This window comes from Hemicordylus capensis, chromosome 5 (genome assembly GCF_027244095.1).
Source record: "Hemicordylus capensis ecotype Gifberg chromosome 5, rHemCap1.1.pri, whole genome shotgun sequence".
NCBI lineage: Eukaryota > Metazoa > Chordata > Lepidosauria > Squamata > Cordylidae > Hemicordylus > Hemicordylus capensis.
Window position 1 is genome coordinate 89,906,340 of NC_069661.1, and position 20,618 is coordinate 89,926,957.

Here is a 20,618-nt window from a genome sequence, read left to right on the forward strand (position 1 = left end):
ATAGGCCATCTCCAGCCTTAGAGTCAAGATAATACCAGTTGCAGGGGAGCAATAGCAAGAGAGAGGGCATATCCTCACCTCTTGCTTGTGGGCTTCTCAGAGGCATCTGGTAGGCCACAGTGTGAAACAGGATGCTGGACTAGATAGGCTAGACTAGAACAGCAGGGCTATTGTTATGTTCACATAGCCCTTCTCTCTTGACCTGCTGCTGCACAGATTAGGAAATGAAGGATATGAGGCTAAAAGGTAAGGAGGGTCAATTGAGGGAAAAACAGTAAATCATTGAAGCGATTCTCACGATCACATAAGGAGGCTACCCCCTTCTGTGGGGAGGAAGAGCAAAAGTGCTTACCTTCCCGCAGATAATAGCAGCCAGGGTTCTGGGTGGGTGGATTGGTGGCGCAGACAAGTGGCAGCCCTCCTGCCACTTGCCCACACCTCGTTCGGCAGCTCTGGGGGTCAAGTGAAGGGAAGCGCTGCTGTGCAGCACCCTCCCCCCCACGAGCCCCAGTAATGCACTGTGTGAGTGCATGGTGCATTTCTGGGAGCCCCCCTCTCACAACCAGCAGGAACCAGGCTGGGCACCCTTAGCCTGGTTCATGCTGGTTGTGAGTATAGTTTAAGTGTGTCAGGGAGTACTCACAGAGGAGGGTAGTTAGATGTGGCAGGTTGTTGAACAGATGTGCAGAGCTATCTCTTTCTTTGCTCACACTTTGGGAATTTCTGTTCCTTCTTTTTTATTGTGGGCCTGTGATGTCACTTGTTTCGTTTTGTCTTCTCCTCCAAGCTCTGCATCAGAGAACTGGGCCATTTGCTTTCATCTCAGCTGAAGAAGAAAGAAAAACCAGTTCTAGTTGGAAACCAACTGTCCTTTTCAAGGAGGGCACGAGGTAATGGGTCAGGAGAAGGGCAATAGGAAAGAAAACTCATTGGGATTGTTTTTTCCCCTTTAGGCAGTTTGCTAATCATCCAGCCTGGCCTGGCCTCATTCAGAAGACTGTGACAGGCCCAGGGGCGTAACTATAATAGGGCAAGGGGAGACAGTTGTCTGGGGGCCCACTGCCTTGTGGGGCCCCCCAGAGGCAATTCACATGACTGACTCCCCCAGCCGTGCACCTGCCCCAGCTTCCTTCAGTTGTATTCATCCTCCGAAATTGAACAATTTACAAAACCATTTTTAAAAACAATTTAGGATGATGTTCTGTTGTGGCACATAGGTTATGTATATATAAATTTTACTATGCTTTTTGTTACCACTATTCAGCCTCATATAAGATTTCTTTACTTCATGAGCTGAGCTTCAGTGAAGCGGGGCCCATTTTAAAATCTTGTCTCTGGGCCCACTCCAACCTTACTACGCCCCTGGACAGGCCCAATTATCAACACTCCCTTCAAATCTCTGTTCTTCCAAGAAAGAACAGTCAAATTTTCTTCAAATATCAGTCTAGCACCAACATCAACGTTCTTTCCAAAATGAAACATTTCACTTGAAAATGGGAAGACCATTTTCAAAATTCAAGAGATCCCTACAAAACCTATGGGCAATTTAGAGATATGTGTGATCTCCTCAGAAATGTCACTTGTTTCAAAACCCATTTCTCATTTGGTCTTCCTCAAAGTTCTGGTGGTCTTGGTGAAATTATCTTGGCTACCTTCCAAATCGGTTTCACCTGATAAGGAACCATCCAATTTGCTTTGCATTTTTCTTAGGCAACACTTCAGTGGCAACACAAGGTACAGACTTGGAATGAAACTGAAGTTTCAGATTTTTTACAGGTTTCAGATTTTCAGATTTTCTAAGATAAGCAAATCCTCAAGCTGATCTATGTTATGTTCAGAAAAACCATGTGATCCACTTCTTCTGGCACTGTACTAGACTTGGGAAGAATATGTCCCCTAAATACAGGTGAAACTCGGAAAATTAGAATATCGTGCAAAAGTCCATTAATTTCAGTAATGCAAATTAAAAGGTGAAACTGATATATGAGACAGACGCATTACATGCAAAGCGAGATAAGTCAAGCCTTAATTTGTTATAATTGTGATGGTCATGGCGTACAGCTCATGAAAACCCCAAATCCACAATCTCAGAAAATTAGAATATTACATGGAACCAAGAAGACAAGGATTGAAGAATAGAACAATATCGGACCTCTGAAAAGTATACAGTGTACTGTGCTTGACTGGCCAGCAAACTCGCCTGACCTGACCCCATAGAGAATCTATGGGGCATTGCCAAGAGAAGGATGAGGGACATGAGACCAAACAATGCAGAATTGCTGAAGGCCGCTAATGAAGCATCCTGGTTTTCCATAATACCTCATCAGTGCCACAGGCTGATAGCATCCATGCCACGCCGCATTGAGGCAGTAATTGCTGCAAAAGGGGCCCAAACCAAGTACTGAATACATATGCATGCTTATACTTTTCAGAGGTCCGATATTGTTCTATTCTTCAATCCTTGTCTTCTTGGTTCCATGTAATATTCTAATTTTCTGAGATTGTGGATTTGGGGTTTTCATGAGCTGTACGCCATGATAATCACAATTATAACAAATTAAGGCTTGACTTATCTCGCTTTGCATGTAATGCATCTGTCTCATATATCAGTTTCACCTAATTTGCATTACTGAAATTAATGGACTTTTGCACGATATTCTAATTTTCCGAGTTTCACCTGTATTCTCTGAAATTTCTCAGGGGGAGAATATGAGATGGTGGTGGAATTCTGATGAGTTTCTATTGTACTTTCCAGGATTCTCCTAAATTCTGAGGAGTTTTTTCTTCAAGACAGCAGCTGACATTCCAGAAATAACATCCCCACCACCAACATGATCCTCATCCAGGTGAAGAAAATAAAGAAAAACAATATTGCCCAGCCACCCCTGAGAGGGACAGAAACAACTGAGATTTCTTGAATTATTGCTTGCTTTCTGTAAAAGGACAAGAGATTCACCACCAAAGGCAGCTGATAGAATCTATTTAATTTTATGTTTATGAACAGGTTTATGACTCTGTACATGCTCAGCAACTTTGGAAATACTTAGATTCATACAAAGCAGATTGGGCTCCTTACACTCAGCACATGCTCAGAGAAAACAGTGTGCAGTTGGTGGCGCAGTGGTAAAACTGCCGCCCTGTAACCAGAAGGTGACAAGTTCGATCCTGACCAGGGGCTCAAGGTTGACTCAGCCTTCCATCCTTCCGAGGTCAGTAAAATGAGTACCCAGAATGTTGGGGGCAATATGCTAAATCATTGTAAACCGCTTAGAGAGCTTTGGCTATAGAGCGGTATATAAATGTAAGTGCTATTGCTATTGCTATTGCTATAATGCAGTAATAGGCCTCACTGAATGAAGGGAGACACAAGAGAAGTTGATGGTGTACTGAATACCTGTTGATGTCTCTTCCCTTTGGTTTGCAAAATAACTTTCAGCTCCTTAGATGCCTTTAGAACTGCAAATTAACATTTTCAGATTCTAGCCTGCTGAAGAATGTTTTTCAAGACAGTGAGGGACTTTGTTTCTCTGATCTTGAGAAAAAATTGATTTCGTTTATAAACTTGATTATAAAATTAAATAGATTCTATCAGCCATTTGAAAACCTACACACACGCGCGCGCACACACACACACACACACACAGAGTCTCAATTCATTGGGATTTTTCCAGAGTATGGTTCTTAAGGTATTTTGGAGTTCTGCTTTCTCTGTCATGCCCCCAAGGGGTAATCTATTGACATGTGAATTATTTGAGAGTAAAGAAATTCATGAGGTGAGAATTTGTGACTTGGAGAATAATTCTCCTAGTGAAGAATATTAGAGAGAAAAACAGTTATTGGAGAATATTCTCATCCATGTCCAGACTGTACCATTTCAGAATGCAGGTAGGGGAAATGCAAAATCAATAATGTAAACTGTCCCTTGAAACTCTGCAGAATTAGTACCAGGTGGACTTGTAGGGAGAAAATTCCACAACTGGGTAACCAATCATATCAAAAAAGGCCTTATACCTGGTCACTATCTGCCTAACTTCCAAAGCCAAAGGCAACTTTTAGAAAGCCCTCTGAAGACCATCTTAACAGACATGTAAATCTCTCTCTCTCTCTCTCTCTCTCTCTCTCTCTCTCTCTCTCTCTCTCTGCACACATGCACACATGTGTTTAGATTTCCTTGTGAGAGTGGGCTTTTTCCTTTATTTTCTTAATAAATTGTTGTGTCTATTTTTCAGTTGAAGTTTAATAAAGAAAAAAAAGTATGAAGCTATTCTCACGAGCAAGCAAAACTGAGCGAAGGGAGCCCAGCCCGGTTTTGCTTGCTCATGAGGAGCAGTGGGAGCCACAAGGCTTCCAGAGGTGGCGGCAGCAGCAGACACATGATCAAGGGTTCTCTTGTATAGCCTGCTGCTTAACCTAGGTTTTGGGCACAAGCGTGCCCAAACACCGGGTTAATTGATCATGTGTCTGCCGCTGCTGCTTGCAGCAGCAGTGGACACACTCGGGGGAAGTAGGGCTCCCAGTAAAGCACTGCACACTCATGCAGTGCATTATTGGGGCTCCAGGGGCTTCCTTCCTGCAAAAGAGCATCTCACCGAACATTAGAAGGGCTTCTGAGTGTTTTAAGTCATTTCAGTCTATTGTGCTTGTGTTTTGCAATTAGACCATAAATCTCCTTAACATGACTAAAAATATTTGAATTGGTATCACAAACCAACAATTACATTGTGTTAATCACAGAGCAGTGGACAAAGAGCATGTCAAGGAATTTTCTTCCAGTTGTCCCTCTCCTGACCCATTATCTCATATTCTCTTTGGGAAGGGCAGTGGGTTTTCCCCAGAAATTGTTTTTATTTCCTCATTTGGTCTGGAAACCAATAGCCCAGTTGCTTGATGGATAGCTGGGAGGAGAAGCCAAAATGAAGCGAGTGACATCATAGGCCTAGCATAAAAAGGAGGAGCAGAAGGCCCCAAATGTGTGGCGAAAGGGAGCAAGAGCTTTGTGATTCCATTTGGCCATCTCTTACCCTTCATCAACGTTTGCCTTCTCTGCGTCTTCCTAGCAATTGGTAAGTATATCATTCCTTCCTAAAGGTCTGGAATTCTTTCTCACAGAATCTCAAATCTTGCTAGTAAGATATATTAAGGCTATGCACATGATCCCATGGGTTGGTGGGAGGAAAGGATTTGGCAACTCACCTTCCCCAGAAGCAGCGCGGAACTCCTAAGACTGGACACATTGAGCTGACCTCCAGAAATCCCACAATGCACTGTGTGATGAGCATGGTGCATTGGTGAAATCCCTCAGGAGTCATGCACTCTAGGCACCTGACTCTGTACGTACTCAGGCAGGCTACATGCAGCCCGGGCACCCACATGATCTTGAGTGAGCGCACCCTTAACCCTGGCTAAAGGCTAAGGTTAGAAGTAGGGTAGGGCAGATGGACAGCGCTGGGATCCGTGCAGATCCTGGCACTGCACACAAGCAACGTAACCCAGACTGAGCTGCCCTAACCTGGGCTAGGCTGCTTGTGTGAATAGCTTTATTGTGTTTTATATTGGTGTTCTGACCTTTCGCAGGTTAGTTTAGGCTGACTAACTCAAGAACACAAGCAAGCTTCATGGCTAATTGAGGACTGGAAGCCAGGTCTCTCCCATTTAATCCAACATTTAGCTATTATACAGCACTGTCTCTGACATTTATTTATTTATTTGCATTGAAACACATATCAAATTTTACATTAACTTTCTGACCAAGGTCTCTTATCTTTCAGAACCAGGGGTGTAGATATAAGTGAGCGAATGGGTTCAAAGAATGGGTTCAAAGAACCCATGCCCCCATGCTCCTGAGGGCCCCCAGATCCACCCCTCTCTATTTTCTTCATTATTTCCCGCACTCTGAGGGGCTGCTGGAGAGAGGGACGAACACAGTTCCCCTCTCCCCTAGTTACGGCCTTGTTCAGAACATTTACATTATTTCCTTTTCTTTTGTACAGTTTTTTGAGAGTGCGACATGATTTGTGCAGCAAGACCCTAAAGTAGAGATCACAGATTAGAGACTCAGAGAATGGTTTTTTTGGGGTGAGGATTAGAACCAATGAGAAAAGGCAAAATGTTAATTCCCTGGGTTTTATGGAAAGTGGTTAGAAGCAGTTTGTTGCAATAAGAGGTTGCTATCAAGGGGTATAATACTGAAGGTGATAGTGGTAAAAATATGTATAGTGATAAACATTATTTGGTCCAGCAGCTGCTATAAATGAACTGAAGTTGCCACCAAATTCCACTAGAAGCAGAAATTGGCAGTTCTGTCGAAGCAGAATATTGTTGCAAAACACAGAGTGTGACATAAAATTGGTACCAGTTCATGAAAATCTTAATTCATGGATTTGTCATTCATATTATTTTTAGTGGGTTGTATCCAAAGAAAGCAAAGAAAATGAATCTTGACTAAGTTCCATTGAAATTAATGAGACTTAGTTACAATTAACTTGCCCCATTGATTTAAATGGTGTATAGTTAGTTTTAACTTTCTTTGGATAGAACCTGATGTTGGAATTTAGACTGCTTTTTTGTGATTGTAGCCTCCCCCTCCCCCACCTTGTGCAAATGCTTTTGGTTGTGATGGGAAGGGAACATTTTAATAAATAATCACAATAATATTTAGAGATAACAGCTTATTTCTAATGTCATTTCTAGGCACCTCTGCCAACAACATACTATACCAGATAATTGCACCTAGCTCTATTCTTGAACATCCTCCATCACCCACCATGTGGTCCCTCTTAGGCTGCTGCCTCCTTGGTGCTCTCCTAGCTACAGGTGAGGACAGCCCATTAGGAATCTGGGAGTTGCCACATATTCTATAGCAGGGATCCTCAACGTTGGGCCCCCAGATGTTCTTGGACTTCAACTCCCATAATCCCCAGGCCCAGTGGCATTTGGCTGGGGATTATGGGCGTTGAAGTCCAAGAACATCTGGGAGCCCAACGTTAAGGATCCCTGTAGAACTAAGTAGATAATTGCCTTACCAGATGCAAGAGCTATAGTGTCAATAGCTTGTGTTTTCAGACTGAGTAAATCATCATAGAACAATGAAAGAAACAATGAAAGAAACACATGCAAGCAGCTCACCAACATTTGGCTATTCTCACATGTGTGCAAAACCAGGCTAAGGGAGCCCAGCTCAGTTTTGCATGCTCATGAGAACCACCAGGCTCAAGGCCGAGCCTGGTGACTCCAGGGTGCCAAGCCCACCTAAATAGCCACCTTCCTAAATAAGGTTAAGGGAGTGAGTGCTCCCTTACCCTCGTTTGTTTTTTTATCATGTGTCAGTGGACATGGCTGGCACACTCAGGGGGGAGGAGGGCTCCCAAAATCATCTGGGTGGGATGCATGAGAAATGAAACCAGCCTGAAGGAGAGCAGGCCAAGGAAACCTATCTGTGCCATGAAGTCTTTATCTGAACTCCTTGGGCCTCATCCTCAACTGAAACAAATCTCAAGTAGTGATGGGCAAACTCCACCATTCAGGCTTGAAAATGGGTTTAACGATCTTCCCCACAACCTATTTCTCATTATTTTGAATAATAGCTCATTTATTCCAAACCAAATTCCAAGCCTAATTTGGACACTGTGATGCTCTTAATGATGTGGTTGGGAGGGTGACAGGGTCCAATCCCTGCCACAAAACTCTATAAATGCCCACTTGCCTGCCTTCCTGCCACTCCAATACCTCCCTCATCATTCTTCTTTTACCAGCAGCATCAAATGAATGGTGGGAGATTTCTCTTCCTCCTCCTTTCCCTAATGTTTGAGACACACAGTGGAGAATGCTAGTTTCTCAAGTGCTACTGATATAGGTCAGCAAAGCTAAAAAGCTGTAATACCCTGGCCTGTGCTCTTTGTGCTGGCACATAGCCATTGTAGCATGGCAGGCATCAGGAAGGCCATGGGGGGATGTCACTGGAGCAAAAGCAACGAGAAAGGCAAAGTGTGGGTGGAAAAAGTCTTGAAAGCAGGATATGTGGGAAGGCAGGCAAGAAGGGAGAGCTTAAGCTTCTCTCTGATCTGGAGAAACCAAAACCATAAGGCTTGTTCCACTTTAGAGGTGGACATTACAAATGTGCCAGATTCCATTTCTGAGCTGTGCTAGGGTATTGTCTGGCAGCATCACTAAACCTACACACATGTTATTGCCTTTGATCTTACCTACTACTTATTTCCCTTGCTTTTACCAATCCTCCTCACTCAGAGTTTAGTCCCATAATTTATGTCTATTGAAGCCTCTGGTGGGAATGCCATTCCCTGCAGAAACTGCCATAACAGTTCTTTCTTTCCCCTTTCCAGGCACTTGTCTTCAGTGTGAGTTCTGCAGTAGTGTGGGCACCACCTGTACTGGTACAATGAAGACTTGTGGCACTGATGAAGATACCTGCATTGTTAGCCTGATGGAGATATCAGATAGTACGTGGCCTAGAACCAGGGTGGGCAGAAAGTAGATTGGGATCTCCATGAGTAGATCTCCATGAGTAGATCTACCAAAGATTGCTGATTCTCAATTGCTTAATAATAGCAAGCAGGGGAAAGCCCTAATTAAATGAATAAAGTTTAAAGGAGAAAATTTTGGGGGGAAAGTATGGAGTAGAAATCTGTGTGAAAGGATTGTGAGCTGGTACTGAGAGGGGGGGAAACCCTGAGCAGAATGTGTGCTCACATGTTCCCTGTTCCTTAATTGAGCCATAAGATGATTCTGCTAAGAAGTTTTAGCAAACATGACCCCAGAGACACTTGTGCTACTTCAATTTAAAGAAATCTTCTTCTTCTTCCCGAACTATGCAGGTCGAACAACTATGTCCTTCATCGGTAAGGACTGTGGCTCATCCAGTGAATGTAAAATTGGTATCAGAGAGATTAATTTGGGAAATGGAGTGCAAGTGAGGATGAACAGAATCTGCTGCAGTGGAGATGCATGCAAAACAGCCTCACCTCCATGTATGTATGTCCAACAAGTATAAAAACAGGTGCTGAGTTTGGCCATGGTGGGGCCTGGTACCAATTATGCCCTTCCAATTTTATTCACAGCACTACCACCACCAGACATCAATTCTAATGGACTCCAGTGTCCTGGCTGCTTTGGAATGTTTTCGACCGAATGCTATGGAAGACCTGTTTCCTGTACCGGATCTGAAACCCAGTGCTTTGATATGGCTGGGAATGTAACATCTGGTAATTTGATATTTTTTAAATTGTATTTCTTTCCTCTTTTTCTTCCACAGAGCTTTGAGTGGGGTACATAGGGCAATCCTCATTTTATTCTAACAACAGTTCTATAAATTAGATTTAGCTGAGAAAGAGTAAGAGAGCTAAGGTCCCCTAGTGAGTTTTTATGGCTGATGGAGATTTGAACCCAGAATTTCCTAGACTAGGCAAAATTCAAAATTAGAAATCATACCCAAATGTATCTTTATGCATTTGTGATGCCAAAGATTTGTCTAATTCAGTCTCTCCAATAGGAACAATACAGGAGGATAAATTTCTCAACACTCTTTTTTCCTCCCTCAAAATTCCTCAGATGTTTGCCAATTCAGGAATCTACAAATTTGCCTCAGAACTTTGCTTAAGGAGAACTATGTTACCAACTCTGGTAGGCAGAGAGGTGGCCATTACAGGCTTGATTCTGACCACCATCTTGGTTATTTCTGCAGGTCCATTTAATATGAATATGGCCACGAAGGGCTGTGGTAATAATGCTGTCTGCAAACATTTAAAAGCAGGTTTCTTCAGCTTTGCCGACAGAAATGCAAATCTGACTAAAGGTGAGTGTGTCGCAGCCTCCAAAGCACCTGTCAAAGCTCCATAACCAGCTGGCTGCTCCAACTCAGTCTGATATCACCTCAACTGAAGATTTATTCCTATGAGATTCTTTGTCCTCCCCTCAACCATGGATTAGCTTTTCTCAGCATCTACTTCATAAAAGTTATTAAAAAAGCGTTGCCTCCTTGTTTAGAGTTTTATTTGCACTGAAGATTTTTATTGAATGTGATATCCTCTGCCACCACTCGAGGCAGCACTTACTACAGTACATTGAATCTATTAGAACAAGAGTGAGATATTTTATCTCTAATAGGCTTTAATTTTCTGCCATCAATAAAACTAAGAGCAAAGCAACTACAACCAAAAGAGCAAAGAGTCTTTAGGGAAGGTCACAAGCAAGTGAAAAGTGTTTGGCATTTGCTGTAACAGACTTGTGCTGGGTAATAAACAGCTTTTATGGTTTGTTTGTTTGTTTGTTTGTTTGTTTGTTTGTTTGTTTTTAAAATCAAATTTCTTAAGATAAGTTCATCTCACCATATGCAGGTTGAATAGGATCTTTAAAATATTAACAGCAGCCATAAGGTGCCCCAATAGAGATTGGAATCATGGCACTGGAGGGGGATGGTAAACCCTTTCCCTATGTCATTTTTGAAATTAAAAATCCCCTTCTGCAAACCTGCAATTTGCATTGTGGGGAAAATAGGTTAGGTAAGGGGCAATTTCAATTGCAGAGAACAGTGTGTCAGAAAAGTGCTAACTCCTCCCCCAGTAAAGATGTGCACGAATCAATTTTTTTGATTCAATTTATTTCTGACTCAAATCTCCCCTGATTTGTTTTGTGTCCAAATGTCCCCCCGAATCATCCCAGGTTTGATTTTGATTTGAACCTGGATCAATTCAAACCACTTATAAAGGTCCTAGGGGCACTGAATTTGGGTGGTGGGTAGGGCCCCATGGGTGCCACCTACCACCCAATTTTTAAGGCAGTGGGCCACTTGGTTGATAATGATTTCTTTTAGTTATTAGTGATTTTGTATATTTCACCATAGGGAATAATGGGGATTTGAAGTTGCCCTATCCTAACCCTAACATGGATCTCCTGCTTTAATTAAAAAAAAAAAAAGCTAAGCTCTAGCCCTTGTAGAAGTGGAGTTATGGAGCAAAATGTACAGTCACTATTTTTTTGCTTGTTTGGATTCTTTGATATCTAATTACTTTTCCTCATAATGAATCCCTATGAGGATTCATTGCACCCCTTCATTTCTTCTGTTCGTTTTGACTTTATAATAATGTTCAAATCTACTCTCTTGTGAAACCTATTAGATCTAGTCCTGCTTTCTTGGACACTAAAGAAAAAGTCTTTGCCCTCTTCTATATTTCAGCCCTTGAAAAATGCTGTCATGTTACCCTGCAGTCTTCTCTTCTCCACACTAAACACGTATTGTGATCTTCAGGTGGTGAGGTGTGTCTAATTCAAGGCAAGGCTTCACCTATGGGAGCAAGGTCTAAGTCACAGGCCAGAGGGTCAGATCTATCAGAGAGTAAGCATCAGTCATTGCCAAATAAGCCATGGTCAAGAGCCAGCAAGTCAGCTTTTAAATGGAACAGGCATGAGCCAAGGTCCAAACAACAAAGGTCGAGCCAGGTCTACTCAAGGTCAAAGCAAGAGCTTTCACAACAATATGAAAGCAGTTTGAGCCCTTATGAAGAGGAAGTAAAGGGTTGGAGAGCTTAAAGGGCCTTGACCCTATTTTGCAGATGCAAGGGGTCTGCATTGAGGTGGAGGCAGCTCCATCGCGGCTAGATTCCTCCAAGTCCAAGGATACTGACGGAGGCATATCTTCTGGACATAGTAGAAGGGGAGGAGCTGGTGCAGTCAGGGTTTCTAATCCCACTGGCTCTTCTGGATCTGATGCAACTGAGATTTCCCCTCTCACCACAGTACCCCACTGTTTGTTTGTTTACATTGCACTGGAAACCTCCCTCCAGTTTGAGGTTGAGGAGCTACTGATAAGTTGAGGTTGAGGAGCTACTGATACTGTTGAGGAGCTACTGATAAGTACTCTTTAAGTATGGTTCTCCAACCAGCTGTGAATCCATCTGATATCACCATCTATCAGGGACGTGGCTAGGGGAGAGAGGGCCTGCATTTGCCCCTTTCCTCAGAGGCCCCTCAAAGTGAGGGATAATGGAGAAAATAGGGAGGGTTGGAGCTGGAGGTTCCTTAGGAGCTGGGAGCCATGGATTCTTTGAACCCATGAGCTCAATTATAGCTACAACCCTGCCATCTTGCCTACATTTGACCAGTTTACTGACCATGAGGAACATTATCAAATGTTTTGCTGAAATGAAAATAAATTATGTCCACATTTGCACAATCCAGTAAACCAGTAATCCAAGCAAAAGAAGAGATAAGAGTAGTGTAGCAGGTTTTATTATTGACAAAACCATGCTGACTCCTACTAATTACTACATTGTCATTAATATGTTTACAGACTGACTGCCTTAGCACCTGCGCTAGGATTTTCCTTAGTATGCAACTCAGACTGACTAGTCTGTAGTTTCCTGGATCTCCCTTTTTCTCCTTTTCAAAAATGGGGACATATATAGGACCGGGTCTCACGATCAGTGAGACCCGGTTTAGGGCGCTGAGCAGGCAGGGAGCCCTGGGCAGCCGGATCGGCCGCCCACAGGATGGCCGGCTCCGAGATGGAGCTGGTGGGGGCTGGGGAGCTCAGGTGTCGCGCGGCCCCCGGAAGCCCCAGTATGCCCTGCATGAGCGCGCAGGGCATACTGGGGAGACCCCCGAGCCGGGAGGCTGATTTTAAGCCTCCCGGCCAGGTGTCTACTCACAAGTAGCCGTGGCACAGAGCCACGCCTACTCACGAGCAGATAGCCCGGGTTTGCGGAGCGCTCGCTCCGCAAACCCAGGCTAAGGGGTGGGCTACAGGAGCAGGTTAGCCGCTCCAGAACCACCGGGCTCGGTTGTGAGCCTGGTGGTTCTTACGATTACAAAAATCGGGCTAGGATTTTCCTACCCCGATTTTTGTGATCGTAAGAATATCCCCATAGTCTTGTGGCACTTCACTCATTCGGCAGGATTTCTCAAAGGCAATAGAAAGAGGTTCTGGGAGTACCACAGCACATTATTTTAGTACTCTAAGATGCAATGTATCTGCACCTGAAGACTAGAATTCGTTTAAGATAGACATGGGTTAACTGACTAACTGCTTATTAATTTTGATCTGCAATCCTGACCCCTGACAATTCATGTTGCTTCTGTGAGGGAATGTAAGTTCCCATTTTGGAAGGAGGCAAAACAGGAGTTCAGCAGTTCCAGCTTCTCTTTGCCACCCATTAACATTTCACCATCCTTACTGAACAGTGGGCTTTCAAGCATCCCTTGGGAGTTTCCAGCTGATTAGCTGGTGCTCCTGTCGAAACCCTCATTGATCTGTAGGAAATAGAGATGACTTGGGTGACTGACACAATTGCTCAGAAGCACCTGTGCCTATAGAGCATAGACGATTCTCCCACTGGGACAATGAAGGAGAATGAAGTAGGGTGGGAAACAACTAGAATGCAAGTGGAGGAAGATGCAATATTATTCTGTACAAACCCAGGTAAGAGCTCATTCATGTGTTGTGGCAGTGATGGCAGCAAAAACCCAATACTTCTCTGCCACTATCACATCCATCGATACAATCCCATTGTGTTTTGGGGCCTTTTTCAATCTGGGCCACAGGTCATGTGCATCTTGTTAGCGATTGGCTGCCTGATGGCTATTAAGGGTGTACATTCCTTTTTGAAATGAATGGAAACCATACCAGGGCCCATTAGCAATAGCAATAGCAATAGCACTTACATTTATATACCGCTTTATAGCCAAAGCTCTCTAAGCGGTTTACAATGATGTAACATATTGCCCCCAACATTCTGGGTACTCATTTTACCGACCTCGGAAGGATGGAAGGCTGAGTCAACCTTGAGCCCCTGGTCAGGATCGAACTTGTAACCTTCTGGTTACAGGGCAGCAGTTTTACCACTGCACCACCAGGGGCTCATTAGGTTTATGTGCCATTCATTCTGAAACAGATGTGATGATGCATGAATGCATATGAATGAGATTCAATTTTTTACTCTATTCATTTTCCATTTTTTAAGTTTAAAATTTTTTTTTAACTTTTTAAATTGGTTTTTAAAAATGGGTCTGGGCAGGGGGGAGCGGGGGGAGATAGGGTTTGAATAGGCCAAAAATGAACTGCAACAGGAGCCCTGAAAATGAACAAGGTCCCAAAACAATTATCTTTTTCTTCCCATATGGCTATAGGATCAGGATATCTCCCTATTTATTGTATTCCCAAAACTGGTTGTAAGAGCTCCATATTCTCCTCCTCCTCCTCCTCCTCCTCTATACAGGTGGCTCTCATTATTCACTGTCCCAGCACCCACAGTTTTGCATATCTCTAGTTGGGTCATAGGGACCCAATTTCTTTATCCACAGTTTTAAAAATAGGCAAAATATGCCTATCCACAGTTCCTGTGTCAGCAAAAATGACTTCTGATGTCATTTCCAGCCACCATTTTGCAGCACGGAGCCATTTTGTGGCTCTTAAAACATTTCCCCAAGAATTTCTGAAAAGCATATCAAAACTTGGAGGAGTTGCAGGTTTTTGTTGGCGGGTGGGAAGCTTTCTGGAGAGCTAGAGGCCTGGAGTGCAAGGTCCTGTGTTTTATTCCCTTTATTTCTGCTCTCTGAGACCCTTTTTAAGCTCAAGGGACCTAACCCCTCAGTTCCCATTGACTCAGGTTTCATTATTCGCCCTTTCCATGTTTGCACCTATAGGCAAGAATGGGACCCCATGAATACCAAGGGCCACCTGTATTCTGCATAACAGTAGAACCTGTATCTTCATGGCTGTTATGCAAATACATTAGTCTAGTGCTGTCGAGTACATGAAAGAAGATGCTTTATCACAGCGCATTGAACTAGGGATTTCCCTCCTCTTCATTCAGACTTTTCCTTTATTGGCCAGTTTTCCCTGGTGAAAATGAGTGGCTAGCCAGTTGTAATTAGTTCTCCGCTCCTGATTTATAGCCTTTAAACTTGAATCATTTAGGGGCAAAAACATATAAAATAATGCCAAACTCCTAACACTCATTTGCCCATGGGTGACTGCTGTAGTTGCCATGGAGACTGGATGGGATGATGCAGTCCATGAAGCATCATCTCCCCTAGTTTCTTTCCAGTCAACACTAAATAAGTTTGAGAGTTTCTCTCTCCCCTAAGCAGTGACATCAATGAAGAATCATTAATTCTCTTCGCAAAATAAAAGAAGGTTGGAGCAAGCTAGGCATTTGGAATGTTGGTGGGAAAGACAATTAACTAGGGGGTCTCCATAGTAACAGGCAGGTGTTCATTTCTTAACAACATATATTATTGTTTTGCAGCACTCTTATCATGATGCAGCCACATTTTCATCCACTAAATAACCAATTACAAAGCATTTCCAGTCTTTAAAACAAACATAAATATTTGAAAGCAGTGAACATTTAGGAATTTCATACAGGGGCATGTTCAGATAAGATACTGGTGATATAGTTCTTACTAGTAAACCAGATTATTTGCAAACAGCTTTGTTTGTTTGTTGTTTATTTATGGGGGGGGGGTCACATTTAGGATTTGCCACTTTTTTGTTTTCTAAAATTCTGGAACTTTGAGCATGATCAGAGTTCCTTCAGAGTAATAGCACAGTTGCTTCCTTTCTGAGGGAGCTGCTGCTGCTGCTTCTTTTTTAAAAGAGCTTTAAAACAAAGTGCTGGATCACAGGCAAAGTGCTTTCCTTCATGAAGGGAATGCTCCCTCATCTGTCTTGAAAATGCCTGGCCTGCATCATCACCTCAAAGCAACTTTACCTGCAAGGAGTGACTAGAAATCCAGTGTGAAACAGATACTGGACATGTTGGAATAATATCTGTTGAGAGGTAGAAGTCCACATGGAGAAATATCACATGCCAAAATTACTGCGTATGAGACACAAGCACCCTGCACCACTGGGGATGGGGAGGAAACCGTGGACAGCTTTATCTAGAACATTTGCATAACAGCTCATGATACTGGGTGAATTTTGCAGACCACCCCTTCCCCCAGGAGTGCCCCGTGGGCCACTCAAAACTATTAATAATAATAATAATTAATAATGATGATGATGATGATGATGATGATTCAATTTCTATACCGCCCTTCCAAAAATGGCTCAGGGCGGTTTACAAAGAGAAATAACAAATAAATAAGATGTCTTCCTGTCCCCAAAGGGCTCACATTCTAAAAAACACAAGATAGACACCAGCAACAGTCACTGGAGGTACTGTGCTGGGGGTGGATAGGGCCAGTTACTCTCCCCCTGCTAAATAAAGAGAATCACCATGGTAAAAGGTGCCTCTTTGCCCAGTTAGCAGGGGATGACTATGTCCCTGAGGGTCATAATTCCTGGTGGCACAGGGCACTGCTAGGAGAAGGGGAGATCAGCTAAATTTTCTCTTGCTGCATGATCACTGGTGCTGCAATAGTCAGGAAGCCTTCTGCAACACAGGCACTTCTTCCCATAGTGTGTGTGCAGCCTTAGGATGTCAGCCACTGCTAATCATGAGCTGGGAGTTCTCAAGAAAAGAATATTGGCTCAGATTATGGGAGTGGGGGGTTAAGCTATCAGAGAGCCTTTCTGGGGTGACAACATTTGAGGAAAAATAAAAAAGGGGGATTATTCAGGTAGTTCCAGTGAGTTTTTCACGACTGCCTGTGGTGGCAATACCAGCAGCACAGCTTGTTTCAGCGGCCACCAGCTGCCAGTCACCATTTTTTCTGTAAATGTATCCAAGATCGGACTTCTGCTGTTAATTCCTCATCCACCATCACCCTGCTGCCACTCTTTCACCATTAAACCCGAAAGAGAACATATGGTTAGAGACGTGAAGGACTGGGGAGAAAAAACAGAAAAAATGGGGTGGGGGAGAGAGGGTTTTTTCCTGGGGTTTTTGCTTCAGTTTTCCGCCTAGGCCTTCACATCTCTGCTTATGGTTAAGATCAACATCCAGATTTAGGAACATAGGAAGCTGTTTTATACCGAATTAGATCATCTAGCTTAGTACTGTCTATACTGACTGGCAGTGGCTTTCAAAGGCTTTAGGCAGCAGTCTTGCCTAGTTCTACCTGGTGATGGCAGGCTATGGATGTGCCTGGACCGGTCCGGAGGCCATTCTAAAGGCCTCTGTACTGGTCCGGACCAGTCCAGACCTGGGCGGTTCGGTTCGGGTGGGGGGGTTGCTTTAAGAGTGGGGGGAGGGTTTACTTACCCCTCCCTGCTGCCCCTTCCCCCTTTCGCTATGAAAAGCTCCCAGGAGTCCTCTGCGCATGCGCGCACATCACAGAGACGTGAAGTGTGAGCACAATGTGTGCACGCAGAGGACTCCTGGGAGCTTTTCATAGTGAAAGGGGGGAAGGGGCTGCAGGGAGGTATCCTGCCGCCCCAATTACTACTAAAATTATGGGTGCCAGAGCGGGAAAGCGGGGGGAGGGGTAAGTAAACCCTCCCCCCGCTCTTAATGCAACCCCCCACCCCAGTGCCCGTCCACAGTTTGGCGGTTCCATGCACACCCCTATGCCAGGCAGAGAATCTGGACCCTTCTGCATGAGAGCATGCAGATGCTCTTCCACTAAGCTATGGCCCCATCCCCTAAGGGGAATATCTTACAGTGCTCACATGCAATCATCCATCCAAATGCAATATAATAAAATAAAATATTTTTTTTAAAAAACCAAAAAAAAACCCCTGTATTTGTTAGCCACCCCATAACAAATTGTTTTCCGGGTGCTTTACCACACAGCATTAAAACATCAAGTAAAAACACATAACAAAAAATACAAAATACAACACAATTTACAAACATTTTAAAGCACTGGGTTGGTCTACTTGCCAACCCCAATTAGTAGACCAGCGATCCTCAGAAAAATGGTGCCATTTTGAAGCCCCTTTTTCTGGGGAGAGCTGTTCTACCTATAGGGATCGGTGGATAGACCAGCCCTCTGTTCCATATTAGAACGTCTGCTTGCCTCAAAGGACTGATTTACCTGGGTGACCAATCCTCCTCCAAGGTGTGCTGATGTGCTAGGTCCAGAGCGGAGTGCTGGTCTACCTGCCAACCTCAACTAGTAGAGCAGCTCTCCCTGGAAAAATGAGCCATTTCCCCAGCAAAATGGCACTCAAATCACCCAAACTGATTCAGGTTAAATTGGGAAGACTCTCTTCTACCCCAAATTGGGCCCTCTAATTTGAGGAGGATTCAGTTCAAGGTCAAATTAGCAAATTGCCCCTGATTTGACCTGAATCAATTCAAGGTTGAATTGAATTGCACATCCCTAATCATACTCACCATCACAAGACCATCTCTCCTTGACACGTTTAGTAGGAGTTTTCAATAAGTCAAATGGAAACTCTTAGACATCATGCTCAGGTTTCTCGCCCCTATATTAGATAAGGAGTTAGATTGCTAGTGGCTAGCAGCCATTTTTAACTAGAAATGCATTTTTCCCTCCTACTAATACTTCTCCAGTACTGGCATGGCATTAATCAGAGTGAGCTTTTATTATGTGCATTTATATTCATAATGTCTTTTGCATCCTAAACACTAAAGTGATGAATTCTGATGGCTTGAGATGGTACAAAAATATGACAATTTGTCATGCTCTGTAGCACATCTCAGGGAGGATTCACTAAAATATTAATTACATGGAAAAATAACACCATGACTTTACAAGTTTATTTTCAAGACTAAGAAGTTGCATTTGTCACTGCTAACAAAGATATTTCAGGCTGATGTATGCATAACCCAATATTACCGTGTCTCTAGAAAAGCTCACAAAAATATAAAATACCCAGCAATGCTGGAAAAGGCAGCTTACAAAAACTTGCACATTAAAAACTCAGTTCAGAAACCAGAACATTCCTCAAAACACAATATGCTGCATTGAAAGGTGGTATTACATTCTGCTGTCATAGCTAGGAGTTCTTGATAATGACTAGTGGCTTCTAAGAAGCAGTGCCAGCTGTATACAACACTCACTGGTATCCTCAATCTTATCCCAGTATTTCAATAGGGAAAACTTAGGAATGGGCTGATCAGATCTTCTGACTCCTAATGCCACCTTAGTGGCATGGGACCACTACAGCATATGCCTTTCCCATGTTGCCCTAGTAACACCAGAATACCTAGATACGAATGATGTGCTTTCTTCCCATGCCAGCATTATAGAAACATGGGAACATAGGGAGATGCCTTCTACTAAGTCAAACCATTGGTCCATCTAGTTCAGGCAGCGGCTTCTCCAAGGTTACAGGCAGGATATGCCAAGAAGGGAACCTGGGACCTTCTGCTTGCAAGCAAGCAGATGCTCTTCCCAGAGCACCTAGTAATTCAACAGAGCATCTCCAGTTTACCTGGAACTGGAGCAATGCTTGCATCAGAATTGTGGTTTCCTCCCATGCAGTCTAGGGACATGCTAGGCCACACTATGCATGTACAGAGGCACCCAACGTGTTGATGAGTTAACAGTGTTACTGGCAGCTCAAAATGCTGGAGGTTTTGAAACAAGTACCACGAGGCCAAGCAAAGCCTCAACAGCACTCTAGAATCTGTGGGAATATTCAGGTGTTGCAACATTTGATGGCACTGCTACAGAAGGCAGTTTGGGGGAACTGGTTACTGCACAGCCTTCTTGATTTGGTAAATATACAAACTGAATAGTTTGTATGCTTACCATTTGCCAGCCTTTGTCCGAGTAAAACTGGAACTGTGTTGTCCATTGTCCTTTGTTCAAGTACAGTATGCTCATTTTATGGTATTGACCTAAATTTCTCATCACTGTCACAAAGAGGAAGAAAAAACAACTTGGTTGGTAAGCCTTCCCATGACTAGTATCTATAAACACAAAGCCTTGTGACTTTTGTTAAGGAATAAAGCAGCCTATTCCACCATCAGCTTCAGCATTATCACATCAGCTAACAAACCGCTATATCAAAATTGTTGAAAACAATGATGGAATGGATGAAGGCATTCCAGAGTTTCCCATCACCTGGGTGATATTCACTTCTGAAATAATTGAGATGAAAAGAAAATAACATTGTTCAATATTGAAGGATAAGGAACTCAGCGATGGTAGCTAAGAGGAGAAGGGGCAGGTTTTATCAGAAAATTGTGTTTTCCTTTTAAACTGGAATTTTTTCTTTCTTTCCTTGGTGGAACTTCAAAGGGGAAAAATCAATACACACATTCCATTGCAAGGCTAGCTAGTAACCGATATATACTGTTTATACATTTCCCCCCCGCAAGTTCAGAAGGTTAATTACACAAGTAAAAATATAAATTGTTGAGAGACCATTGAACTGTATAAACAAACACAGTATTCCACAAAGTGTGTGTTACCATCTCTGCAATTTATTTTTCATTTTGTTTTACTGTTGAAATAGCAGTCAGGATTCTTTCTGCAATTTGCCGGGCTTTCTTCTTGGTGAAATCTACACCGTTGTTCATTTGTATGGGAAGTTGATTAGGATGGAGTCAGGAGAGTTCACAAATTTTGAGTGGCTTTTGAATGTGTTTTGCTTAGGGGCAGACAGAGACAAATATTTATTGCAAATATTTTGTCTCTAAAATGTTTCCCTAACATATACATGGATGTGTTTAGACGGTTTATCAAGTATGTTTATCACAGAAACAAAATAAAGTGATTGCGAGTACCAAATTAAGAAAGTCATA

At 43.1% G+C, this 20,618-nt stretch overlaps 1 protein-coding gene across 1 annotated transcript; it reads left to right on the forward strand.

The window, feature by feature from the left end:
• The first annotated feature begins 224 nt into the window (after positions 1-224).
• Positions 225-19,981, forward strand: LOC128327391 (phospholipase A2 inhibitor gamma subunit B-like). Its single transcript, XM_053256192.1, has 7 exons — positions 225-246; positions 4,950-5,063; positions 8,340-8,456; positions 8,832-8,984; positions 9,075-9,218; positions 9,698-9,808; positions 19,815-19,981. Exons 1-7 carry the CDS (start codon positions 225-227, stop codon positions 19,979-19,981), a joined length of 828 nt encoding a protein of 275 aa, XP_053112167.1.
• Positions 19,982-20,618: the final 637 nt, after the last annotated feature.

What these genes read in the sequence shown, in the direction of transcription:
- LOC128327391 (XM_053256192.1), top strand. Translation starts at nt 225, where the DNA reads ATGAAGGATATGAGGCTAAAAG. An exon ending in CCTGATGGAGATATCAGATA is followed by an intron (nt 8,457 to 8,831) that starts GTACGTGGCCTA and finishes CGAACTATGCAG; the next exon opens with GTCGAACAACTATGTCCTTC. An exon ending in AAATGCAAATCTGACTAAAG is followed by an intron (nt 9,809 to 19,814) that starts GTGAGTGTGTCG and finishes ACTTTTGTTAAG; the next exon opens with GAATAAAGCAGCCTATTCCA.